Source organism: Pelodiscus sinensis, chromosome 8 (genome assembly GCF_052426305.1).
Source record: "Pelodiscus sinensis isolate ZL-2025 chromosome 8, ASM5242630v1, whole genome shotgun sequence".
NCBI lineage: Eukaryota > Metazoa > Chordata > Testudines > Trionychidae > Pelodiscus > Pelodiscus sinensis.
Window position 1 is genome coordinate 12510430 of NC_143059.1, and position 13080 is coordinate 12523509.

The window sequence follows — 13080 nt, forward strand, 5'->3', positions numbered from 1 at the left end:
CTATTTTGATAGCTTTACTTCAGATTTCAAACACTGTCCGCCTGCGGGGGGTGGTAACATCCATAGTGTAAATACCCCTATTGACTTCAAAGAGCTTTGCATCAAACCCATCATAGAGATGACAAAAGACAACAGCTAGACAGTACCAACAACTTACTACCTGCTAACTCCAAAAGGAGATGGAGATTTGGAGGTGGTGTTTTGTTACAGAGAAACAACTCTACAATAATGGTGTTATAGTGCGTATGGTTATCTTGCTAGAATATTAACACAGCAGGTTAATATTTAGAAAAGTGTGTTTATTTCTATCTACTGCAAATACCTAAAATACGTCAATGTCGTAGCCAAGTATGTCCTATGATAATGGAAATACAAGGTGGGAGAGGCAATACCTTGTATTGAATCAGCTTCAGCTGGTGAGTGAGACAAGTTTTGAGCTGCACAGAGCTCTTAGTCTTGTCTCTTTCATTACTCGAACTTGGTCCAGTAAAATATATTGCCTCGTGTACCTTGTGTCTCTTAAAAATATTTCACTCATTTGATTGCTACTATGGCCCAGTTCCTCAGCTGGTGTTCCTTCCGGGCACCACTGGCTGCAGGGTCTGTGACCTCCCCACCCCTTCCCCAAGCTCCAGCAGTATCATTAGCTTGTTGGTCCTGCCAGCACTGGGGTCTGGTACCCAGTGGGCTTTGCTGGCCCCACCAGCTGGCTCTGCTCCCAGCTGCCGGCATCCTTTGTTCTGGGGCTCTCTAGACCATGAACGTTGTCAGACTAGCGCGTCACTGTTATCAGTCCCTTGCTTTCTTGAGCACTGAATTTAAAAATATATATATCTATTTTTTTTAATCAAAATTTGATTTTTTTAAAGCTGTATTCAGAATGAAATATGTGGCTAGGTGGATCAAATCTATTGCAGAATCAAACTACTGTTTAACATTTCAGTGCAAATTTTAATGTCTCCTTGGATTTTTTTTAAATGAATTAGGTTGCTTCAGCTATTGAGGGCCTGAGACTGTTTTCTTGCTATGCTTGTACAGTGCTTGTCACAATGGACCTCCATTCCCTCTTTGAGGCTTGGGGCTACTCTGGATATGTAAGCTTCCTGCATTTAATTTAATAAAAATTCCCAGACAATAATAGAAGTGATGACTTCCTAAGTTAACTGGTAGTTAAAACGCAAAGCGGGTTGAGCTTTTATATTTTTATTAAACTGTAGGGATTAATGTTTTGCCAGATGATTTTATCCATAGGCAGTATTATACTTCTGCTCTTTCTTTGGGTCAATCCCTTTTGGCCTTGTCTGTATCTTACTGGGAAGTTGTTTGTTCTTTATTGATAGTCAGTGTCTGACATATTACACCTGATGTCTTAAAACCTACCAGACTGTCTCTTTAAAATTAAAGAGAGCATAGAGTGTTTGCCTTTCAATCTGCCATTTATATCTTGACATGCTGTCTACTTTTTTGTGACACAAGGCAGAGACATAAGAAAATGTAGAAATGATAAGCCCTGTTGTGCAGAACCTCAAATTCTAGCTGCCTCCTAGCGTTTCAGCTCGTACAGTACCCAAATAAGCCAGCCAACTCTTTATTTAATACAGTAATTGGTTTATGCAAATCTCTAATCAGGAAGTGATCAGATTTGTTGTAACTTTTTGTGCCAGCTATTTCCTACTGTGATAGCACTTAATTAGAAGATGCTGGTGGAACAGATTTTGGCCAACGATGCCCTAACGGGTTATGATTAGATGTGCATAAAGTGGCTGCAGTTTAGAAGTTCTGTGATGCACATGGAATGAGTTTTTATATTCATACTTTGCAGCCAAACAGAGCAAATCATTTGAAAATGCTAATGGGCCAAATTTGTCCCTGGTGACTGCAGATGCAATACCAGTGGAGGTTTGTAGGTCAAATTTACTTTGGGGAAGGAAGAACTGCTCTAGTATAACTTGCATTAATTTGGTATTCACTGGGCATGGAGAACAAGTGTAATTTACACTGAGGGGGAAGACAGGATCAGGGGCACAGCAGAAAAGCAACTAACAGGAACCGGCAAAATAGCTTTCCAAACACACATGCTTTTATTTTCACACCTTGCTTGTTAACTGATTTTACTTGATGTCTGTTTCCAACTTGTCAACAGAAGGCCTGCTAGTGGGGGTGTTCAGAAAGTGAACTGCTCTATTTTACACCTTTCATTAGATGATTTTCTTGCTACATCTTTTCAGTGTGTAAGCTACACTTGTTTTGCCTGCCCACTGAATGCCTAAGTTGCATAGGTTATATTGCCTAATGACTTTTGCATCGTGTGTAACATACACTTCCATTAACGGTATATTTAGCCAAATGCTTATTTGCTGGTGTCTTTGGATATGAACACACTGAACTACATTGCAAAAAAGAGCCTCATCTTGCACTCCTATTATCCATAAACCTTAAACAGTCCGTATGGGAATTTGAAAGCTTAATTGCCGATAGTGGTGAATTTCACTCTTATGTATAGAGATAGTTTAACTTCTTGACAGTCTGATTCAGCAAGATGCTTCTAGCGGTGGGACTATTAAAAAATCTTAGTTATATATGTGCCCAAGTTCCTTGCTAAACTTGGGTTTTGTGATAAAAGAACTGCCCCGGATCCTGGTCCAGAATCTGCACTGAACTTAGAAAAATATCTGTGAATATGGCCTCATTTCTGCGCCCCTCAATACATCCCAGTTTCAGTCTGAAGCACAGAGTGGACATTCCATCAGTGATAGCAAAATTGGAAGCCCCAGTATAGACGGGCTACCCTGTTAGGCATCATACGTCAGAGCATCTAATTGACTTAGGGTGTGTCTAGACTACAGGGTTTTTTCGAGGGGGGGGAGAGAAGGCTTTTTTGAAAAAACTTCCCCTGCATCTAGACTGCTGCCACATTCTTTCGAAAGTAAATCGAAAGAATGCAGCAGTTTTTTTGACCGCAGAAAACCTCATTTTACGAGGAGGAACGCCTTTTTTCGAAAGTGCTCTTTCAAAAAAAGATGCTATGTAATGCAAACTGTGCTTTTTCGAAAGACAGCATTCAGACTGCCTGGGTGTTCTCTTTCGAAAAAGCAAGTCGCTTTTTCGAAAGTACTGGTTGTAGTCTAGTTGCTCTTTTTTTTGAAAGAAGCTTGCAGTCTAGACGTAGCCTTAGTGCCTAGAACACCAGCAGTAGCTTGCAGCTTTTCTCAAAGGTTTCAAGGCCAGAAGGGACCATTGTGTTCCTCTCGTCTGACCTCCTGCACTTTGCAGGCCACAGACCCTCACTCAGCCACTGCTGTAACAGACCCCTAACCTCCAGCGGAGCCACTGAAGTCCTCAAATCAGGATTGAAAGCAGGAGTGATGGAAGCTCCTTAAAAACAGAGGAAGCCAATGGTGCCTGAACTAGGGCCCTTCCCCCAAGGCCCCATCCCCCACTCATTCCTCTCTGCCTCCTCAGCCCCCTCACTCCCCTTTCCATCAGGGGCTCCAGAACAGGGGAGCTCAAGGAGCCATGGGCCCATCGCTTTTTGCCAGCCACCTCACCGTTTGCGCTTGTTTAAACCTGCAAGTGACCTGTGACTTGTCCTGCAGAGGGGGAGGGGGGTGAAAACCTCTGCCCATCCGAAAATGTCGCCCTGACCCCACTGACGGTCATCGGTTAGACCAGGGGAGGGCAAAAGCCACGCAGTGGGCCGGATCCAGCCCGTGCGGTGGTTCCAGACCCCGCCCCCTCGCGCATTGCTTGACAGCCAGAACCACACGAGCCTTTTCAACTGCTTCTATTTAAAGGGCTTTTCCTTCCCCATTGCCCGGCAGGTGTGGGGGAGGCACAATCCCTTTACATGGAAGCAGTTAAAAGGGCGCCCACATCTCCAGCTCCCAGGCAACACACTAGTGGCACCAGAGCCGTGAACCCTTTCAACCCTTTCTATTTAAAGAGCTTGTCCGAGCCCTTTAAATAGAAGCCGTTAAAAGGGTTCACAGCTCCTGCCCCACTGCTAGCACATTCCCTGGGAGCCACGTGTGAGCCCTTTTAACGGCTTCTATTTAAAGATCTCACGCATTTCATCTCAGCCCTCCCTTCCCCCTTCTGGGGTGGCCTGTGACCACTTCAAACATTTTTGAAGAGGCCCCCACTCAAAAATGATTGCCCACCCCTGAGTTAGACCCTGAGCATTTCAGCAAGACCCAACAGCCAGGCACCTGGGAAAGAATTCTCTGCAGTAACTCAAAGCCCTTCCCACCTAATGTCCCATTACAGACCATTGTAGAGATTTGCTACTAGCAGTCACAGATCAGCTGTGTGCCACTGCAGGCCGTGTCCTCCTACCACCACCACCTCCATTAACTTATCAAGCTCAATCTTGAAGCCACTTAGGGTGTTTGTTCCCACTAGCCCCCTGGCAAGGCTGTTCCAGACCTTCACTCTGATGGTTACACTAAGGCGCCCAAGATTGATATGCTGCAAGATGATTAGGGGAGCTGGAGCAACCTGGCCAGCTGGGGGCATGGTGGTTCAGAAATGCAGTCTGGGGTCAGGCTGCTGCTGGACAAAGCGGGATCCCGATGTGTCACACTGGCCCTTTTGCATTGTTCTGTGAATCAAGTTCTGTTTCCTGCAGCTCTGACAGCATCAACGACTCCTGCTAAGGAAACACTTCTTTTGTGTGGCCCCTGATGGGGAGGCAGTGATTTTAAAAGGATCCAGGACTGGCCGCTGCTACCTCGGCACTAGCCAGAGCCCAAGACCCTTTAAATTGCCACCCTTGCAGGACATATCCTGCAGCTGCAGCAGTGCTGAAGGGTGGGCTGAGGGAGGCTAGCCTCCAACCCCACCCCCTCTTCCTGAGGCCTTGCCCGCACAGGCTCCCCATAGGGCTCAGCGAAGTGTCTGGTATATGGCAATGATTGCAATTTCACCTGAAGATGATGGAGCCACATGGCTCCATCGGGAGTAGCAGAATTTATGGCAGCAATGGCTCCCTCACGTTTATAAATTGGGCAGTGGGTCGCAATATGTTCAGTGGTCCGTCATGGGAAACGACACACGCATACTGGAAAGTCCTTGATTTTCCATTTGTGCATTAGAGGTCCGCAGCCACCGTCACCGGTTTGGCTTTGGTTCGGAGTTGACCCAGAAGACCATGGCAGGTCCAACGCAGGGCCCTTCTGTGTGGGATCTGGCATGGAAGAGGGCAGCCTTCGTGGGGCCCACCCTGGTAAGTGAGCATTCGTAGCAAGTTCCCTCAGCTCGGCAGCCAGACATGGCGCAGCGATCTCCTGGCCCTCAGAGCAGCAACTCAATAAACACTGATGGAACAGAGCCAGCTTGGCAGTGCTGGGACTCTTTTGAATAAATGCAATGGAGGTCCAGAAAAGCTTATTGCTGTGAGATTTCTGTTACAGGCATGGTAGGGAAGAGGGTGGAGAGAGGGAGTTGGGATAAATTGAATGAAGTCAGCCTTTGGATCCATACTGGAACTCCAACCTGCTTGGTGGCTGCCTCCCGCCAGCATCCATGGGCTTCTCCCACTCCCTGACACTGAAGTTAGTAGAAGTTCAGAAACGCAGAACTCACCTAATGGCAAACAGAAGTCCATGACCCAGAACAGTGCACCTTTTAAAAGTCTGTGTGTATTAATACTTCCCATAGGACAGAGAAGCTGCAAGCTACACCCACGGGCTAGAAGGGCTTCTGCAATAAGCTAATAGATATCCGGGTTCTAGGATTAGCTAAGAAGTAACAGGGCTTCAGGGAAAGAGGCATACGTTTGAAAGTCTTTAGTGCAATACAAGGGTCAGCATATCAATATGTTCTCAGCACTTTAAAAAAAAAAGGAAAATACAATGCACAACAGCTCAGCTCACCACCGAAACAGATCATTCATTTACCTTTTCTGCCTCAGACCCAAGTTCAAGCTGCTGCTTCTGCTTAATACAGATCTGCCCCACTTTTGCCAGGAGCTCGTGTGGGTGGATGAAGACTCGGGAGCTCAGGAGGAAAGTGAAGATGTAAGTCCTCTGCAAGAAGAGTTGGGGAAAGGGGAGGAGAAAACAAATGAGAAACATGAGCAGAAATCACCCATCCTCTCTGGGGCTGTTAATCACTATTCCCTCCCAGGAATACAGATGGAACTTTCCTTTAGTTAAGCTTGCTACATATCACCTTCCCCAGGGAGCAAAACAGGCAGAAACACACACTGTTTCAGAAGCTGTTAACGGAGGGTTTTTTTTAAAGATTCCCAAAGTATTTGTCACACCAAGATGCCAAACTAAATATGCCCTAAGTAGCTGTCATTCACCCAAAGGACAAACAACATCTGTCCAAGAATGCTGCTATTTATGCTGCTTCGTTACTTGAAAAGCAATTGTTTTTGTTTGGCTGCCCAAAACCTATTACAACTGAGTTCCAAACCACAGCAGTGTTTTTATTTCATGCGTGTTTTTCTTTTCCATGCTCTTTCCCACAATCCGTGTTACAGGGTTGGGTTCAATTTGCACTTGTGTGACAGTATTTCAGTTTTAAGCCAGTAAAACTCTTAGCTCCCTTACGGCCCAATTCAGCTGCCTTTGAACTTTTATAGCACCGTATCAATGCTACGCATCATTATTATTAGGATTAGGCCCTCACTGTATACTTAAACAAGCTGGGTCAGGTTCTGTTCTGAGTTACAGGAAACGTCATTGACTCGAGGTGTATATACGTTCAAGTGACGTAGGGTAACACTTGTCCCATTTGTTTTCCTGAACTCCTAATGCAAAAGCTTCAGCTGCGACTTGGTTTTTCTACAGGCACATTCATATGTAGCCTCATGAAGACTGATAACATCTCATAGCTTGTAGCTTGTGCAGACTTTATGGCTATTCACTTTAGGATTCTTGATTTTGTGTACTTTGGAATTGGAAACCTGTTGCCAACTGCTTGATCTTGAGCATGTAAATGACTAAATTTGTTTCTTGTTAATTTGGCATTTCAGTTAATTTACAGAAACTTGAACTGGCACGTTGAAACCAGGCAGGCACACGAGTCCATTGGATTGCACAAGTGACATGAGCCCCCAGCAAATTTAAAGTAGCTAGTGGCTTCAGTTGTCTTAACTGTCCACTAGCCAATTGGATTATCTTGGCTGTTTTCTTCAGAAACATTCACTCCTAAATTATGGTGGGGTCTCTCTCAGTCCAAAGAAAAGATTATGATTTTCCCCTTTAATTACAGGCAAATAGGCTGTTAATACAGATATTTATTTTCATGATGTCCACTAGACACAGTGTTATAACACTGTTAGCAAAGGAAATCTCTTTGCAGCAAAAGAGAAAAGGAAGTGTTTATGAAAATAATGAACAGAAAATGACTGTTGCTTGAGAATCCGAGAATTGTAAACTGAATAGCATCACTTAAAGAACTATTTCTGTCCCTTGATGAGGAAAGGGAACAAAGCTAGACTACAAAGAGTGCACTTGAAAAGTTCTTTGTGTTTTTAGAGATCTTCCTCATTTTGCTGATGCTCCTATACTTGGAACAGAGAGTTTCACTAGTACTGATAATATCTATAGGACCGAATGAACTTTTAAAGGTCTGTATCCACTACAGATGTGGTGGGGTGGGCAGGGTGAGGGGACTGAGGAAGTAAGGGAGATACAGCTGGCTATATCTAGAGTTTTGGGGGTTAGGTGCTCTTGCAGTAATACAGAAACACTCTGACTATTGACAGTTATATCAGTTTACCCCATGATCAGGTTCAGGTGGACGTCAGTTCAGGTGACAGGATACTCTTCCCCGAGTAGCTGTAATATTCCTGGCACGCTGCAGTCCAGGATAGTTTAGAGGCCATTTGTGATTTGGCATTTTGCTCCATATATTTTTCTTTAATTAGAAATGCATTGCAGAAGTTGCACACGATTCCTTTACAGGAGGCTGGAAATGGTTAATCCCCTGCTGCCAATCTGCGATGAAAGTTTATAAGCATAATTTCTTTGGCAGGGGTGCGCTATATTTTTGAGATAATTTAAAGTTGGAATCAACCTCAACCCTGTCCCACAAATAGGAAAGGAGATCCAATAGGGCTACAGGCCAGTGTCTCAGATCTGTCTCTTGACATTCCTTACAGCAGTGGTCCCCAACATGGTGCCCGCGGGGCCATTTGTGTGCGCCCGCCAAGTGCTCGGGGCTGGCCTGGCCCCGGGCACGTGGTACATGCATCGTGCCAGAGCCGGCCCAGGCGCATGGTAAGCGCCGGCTCCGGGAGCGCCGCGAATTGGCCGCTCATGCCCCGGGCGTGCGACGCTTGGAGGGTGAGGGGCGCCGGCCCCGGGCATGCAGCGCTTGGGGGGGGGGTGCCGGCCCCGGGTGCGTGGCGCTTAGGGGAGGAGGGGGCGCCGGCCCCAGGCGCACGGCATTTGGAGGGGGTGCCAGCTCACGGTGTGCGGCGCTTGCGGGGGGCCCCCCGCCCCCGCACACGCGGCTATGGGGGGGGCCACCCGCCCCCGGGCGTGCATGTGTCCCCGCCCTCTGGCTCCCGGCAGGCGAACGGCCACGCCCCCTGGCACCCGGCAGCCTCTAAAGGTTGGGGACCACTGCCTTACAGGATAGGCCTAGAAAATGCAGTGGGCCTCAGAGCTGAATGTGGGATGGAGGGGAAGAAACTTCCGAGTGACAAAGTAGCATGTGACAGTACTGTTGTGCAATGCACCGTTCACTTGTATTCCGGTTGCCTTTCCCCCTTGCAGCCGGATTCTATACTCTCATGTGTGATCATAGGTGGTGAGTTAGATGGGCCCATCTTGCCTCAGCAGCAGGAATATCCCTGGCTTGGGACCAGGCTCCAGCAAAACTCACTACCTACCGCCCCCTGTGCTCCTTGCTCCCTGTGTCTCCCGGCATCCCTGCGCACTCTCCCCACGTGTCCCCTGCCGCCCCCGAGTAACTTAAAATGTCCTTGGGGCCCCAGCTGCCACCATAGCAGGAAGTGGGGCAAGAGCAGCAGGAAGCTGCTCACTCCCCGTGGCTGCCAGCTCCTCGCTCCAGCTGAGATGTTTTAAGTCACCTGGGGATGGCAGGCTGGGATGGGGGTTTCATGGGGGGAGGGGAGAATATGTTGGGGCAGCAGGCAGGCAGTAGTGCCTGGAGACCACCCAGGAGTCACTGCCAGAGAGGGGTGCCCCAGGTAAGTGTGGCACTCTCCCCTCCCTCCGGCACTTCCTTGTGAACTCTACTCCCCCCCAGAGCCTGCACCCTCTCCCCCTACTCCCTATCCTCCCCAAATTCCCTCCCCCCTCCAGCCTTCAAACTCCCTCCCAGAGCCTGCACCCCCTCCTGCACCCAAATTCCCTCCCAGAGCCTCAACCCTCACCCTCTTCTCCACCCAAACTACCCCCCAGAGCCGGCATCCCACCAAAGTCCCTCTCTGAGCCTTAGGCTGGTTATGGGGAAGGATGCAGGCTCTAGGCATTCTAGGCAGCACCAACATTTCTGCAAACCCGCTGCCCCTGTGGTCGCTCTAACCGAAATCAATGAGCATATCCTGCTGTAACCAAGGAAAGAATTTAGCACATGGGTCCGGCTCTGATGCTTGTAATCAGACTGTGGATACCGGCTGGTTCCGGAAATGGTTCCAGTCCTTCTGGCTTTGACACAACTTCACCTCCTATTCTGTGAATTACTAGGGAAGGGATGTAAAAGGTTTCTTTCTCTCAAGTTCCCTGGATTTTACACACACACACACACACACACACCCTTTTCTGAAATATAAGCTGCACTGTCCTGTCAATGACCTTCACTCTGATAAGCTGGGCCACATTCTTTGTGGCAAGATATATTTTAGCCTTGCACACTAATTCTAGTCTCCGTCTCTTCCTGAAAGTCTGTGTGCTGCGGGATACTGTTTATCCAGAGTGACGCCGAGAGAACTCTGCTCAGAAAGCCAGTTCTTTAAAGTCCTGCTGTAGGATGTGACTTAATCCAGAGGATCAGGGCTCTTGTGTTTAATTTTCCTATGGTTTGTGGTAATACTGTGCTCATGAAAGTGCACTCCACTTTTGATTTGATGCTATGGGACAGCCAGACACAGGGCAGGCAGTGTATATCTCATTTCTAACTAGCAATAACCGTACTGGGCCAGTCTAGACCTTCTGCAGTTTGGGCTGCCTATTTTGCAATAGGAACAAAATTTCGCATGGCAGGGTAGGGAACGTAAGGCCCCAGGGCCAGATCTGGCCTGCTTGCCTGGATTCAGCCCCCAAGACTCAGGGCTCCCCCCCACTAGCACTGGGGAGCATGAGCTGGTGCTCCAGCCCCCCAATGCCCACCACAAGGCTGGAACACACAAAATCTACTAGCCTGCCCCCACAAGCTGTGGTGTGCCAGGGGAATGCGGGGTGTGTGTCTTTCCTTCTCTGTTGAGGACGCCTGTTTAGGGTTTTTTTGGCTTCTCACTTGTGTGCGGCCTCCGACCTGATTTTCTGTGGGTCAGAGGCTGCTGACCCAAAAAAGGTTCCCCACCCCTGCCGCAGGGCATTGGTTTTGCATCAGTATTTCAGGTAGGGAAGGGGACCTGACTCACAACCGGTATAAAGTGGAACAGTTGCAGTGACGTCGATAGAGAGATGCCAAATTACACCAGCTAGGAATCTGGCCTCATTGATACAGGCTTCTTGGCCTGATTCTGCTGTAACTTGCACTAGAGTAAATTCAGGAGGAAATCCAGTTGAGTAATGAGAATGCAAAATAGGTGTGAGCGCAGAAGTAAGACCCTTCTCTCTGTGTTTTGATCATGAGCCTTTTAGGCTAAGATCAATGCCCACCACCTCAGGGCATTGTGTGTTGAGTCTAGGTTGAACAAATGAAATGAGCCTCTCCTCTATCCCAGGTTCACACTCACTGTCTGGTACAAGTGTCTTAGGCCTTGCCTGTGTGGGAGGTTTCAGTGGCTGTTACAGCTGGGCTGCTGTGCACACCCAGCGGAGACGGTCCACACCAGTGTAAACCATGACTCACACCTCAGCTTTTAAGCCCTCTTTACGTGATCCTAATCCATTGATTTGAACAGGAGTTGGATCTGACCCCCTCCGCCTGCTAAACAGCCACGATTGCCCTACAAGGTGAAAACCGGCGTGCTGGGGACTTAGATGAGATCACTCAATCCTTTTTAGTTTGTGTCTGATCCATAAGCCAGGATTTAAATTGGAGGCCTCCAGAGGGAAAAGCTGGTGCTTTGAACCAGCTTTATTTGCTGCGGTAACTCCCACACTGGCTCTGTCGCATATGCGCGCCCTCTCCTTTTGATTAAGATGGCTTGGACTAGGAAAGTCAGCTGTGACGCTAGCTGGACAAAGAACGATTTACAAAACGGCTCCCTTCAGTGGCGAGGTTGAAAGTTATGCCCCAGAAGGTGGCAGGTATTTGGAAGAAGAGGAAAATTCCTCTCAGCACTTTAGAACAACTTATGCTGACATAAAAGGGGCTTGTGCTTTACAAGAGAAAAAAGGGAAACAGATTTCTTTAGTGCCTCAGTTGTTGCTAAGAGACGTCTTAAACTATAAAAAGGGACAGAGAAGGAGAGTGAGAGCAAGACTATAGTGGCAACTGTTACTTTATGGCCCAAGAATGCACTGAAGTCTTATGAAAAAAAAGAAAAATATTTTCCTTGCACTCTTGTGTCTCTATCTGAAACTTATTTGTGAAATATTTGCTTAAAATGTTCTCTACTGGGGTATGAGGACTGCAGACCAGTACATTCCATTCCTAACCTCCAGAACGCTGCTGTCTCATGAGTACACATTTTTCTATGCTCCAAAGAGACCTCTGTACACAAACAAACCTCCCAAGAGCAGCACACAAACATAGGCCCTTATCTTGCATCTCCTCTCCCTCCTGCTGACCTCCATCTACAGCTCTGACAATGTGACAGGGAACACTTATGTTGCTTGATACCAGAAATGGAAAGATAATGTGTTTTCCCCCTCCTTCTGGTGTAAAGAAGGATACTGGAATCTTTAGTGTCATGGAGAGACACAGTAGAGTCTTTTCCAAGCAACCTGGTTGGAGAGGTTAGCTCAGAGGTGAGAACCAGCTCCCTTTCACTGAGTTACAAATGTGCCACTGCTGAATTAAGGAAAACTATATTGACACCACAGAATTCATTGCTGGAAGGCAGTGTTTCTCAACCAGGAGTATATATTCCCGCAGGAGTACCTCAAGTAATCTAGTTATCTGCCTAGTTTTACAACAGGATACATAAAAAGCACTAGCAAAGTCAGTACAAACTAACTTTCATACAGATCACAACATGTTTTGTTCTGCTCCCTACACTGCGTACTGACATGTAATTACATTATTTATATTCCCATTTGTTATATAATCACATGGTTACAAATGAGAAAGTAAGCAATTTGTCAGTAATATTGTGCTGGGACATTTGTGTGTTTCTATGGCTCATTTTGTAAGCAGTGGTTTTTAAATCAGGCATAACTTGTGTGTCCTCAAGACAAATCAGAGGCCTGAAAAGGGTTATAATAGTCGGTAAAGTTTGAGAACAGCTGCTCAAGCAAGTCCAAGCTGGTGATCCAAAACCTGCTAACACTTCTCCTGGCATATGCTCTGAGTGAAATGGGAATGCTGGGCTTTCTTCCTTCCTTTCAAACCTCTCCGCAGGGATGACCGAGTAAGTGGGCTGTCCCGCTGTTCCCTTCTGACCACTCCTTTTTAAAAGTAAAAATTCATGGGGGTTGATGCAAACCTATTACCAGATTTTTGGGGGGTGACTTGTATCCAGCCCATTCTTTATAATGATCAAGCCATTTTGTTTGATCATGTAACCTTTTAGGCTAAGATCAACGCGCTGACAGCGAACTGACCTTTGTAATGTGCCATCCTGCTGTGGCAGGATTTTCCCATCTCTCTTAGAGGCGCGTACTCAGCTGCTTTTGTTGTTCCCTATCGCTTGCTTATTTGGATCAAAACTTCCTCAGGCTGGGCATCTAGATTTACTTTTTTGTAATGCACTTCACATGCTTGGTGCATTACAGAATCAATGTAACTCCCAGGATCCCCAAATCATTGCTAGGATCCCAACGGTAA

General features: G+C 47.0%; 1 protein-coding gene across 3 annotated transcripts in view; it reads right to left on the minus strand.

The window, feature by feature from the left end:
* Positions 1–13080, minus strand: part of RASGEF1A (RasGEF domain family member 1A) — a 283710-nt gene that overhangs the window by 24640 nt on the left and 245990 nt on the right. For all 3 annotated transcript variants that reach the window (XM_006129935.5, XM_075934780.2, XM_006129936.5), the window contains one exon: positions 5898–6026. In XM_006129935.5, the coding sequence (XP_006129997.2) occupies positions 5898–6026 (129 nt within the window). The remainder of the gene's footprint in view (positions 1–5897; positions 6027–13080) is intronic.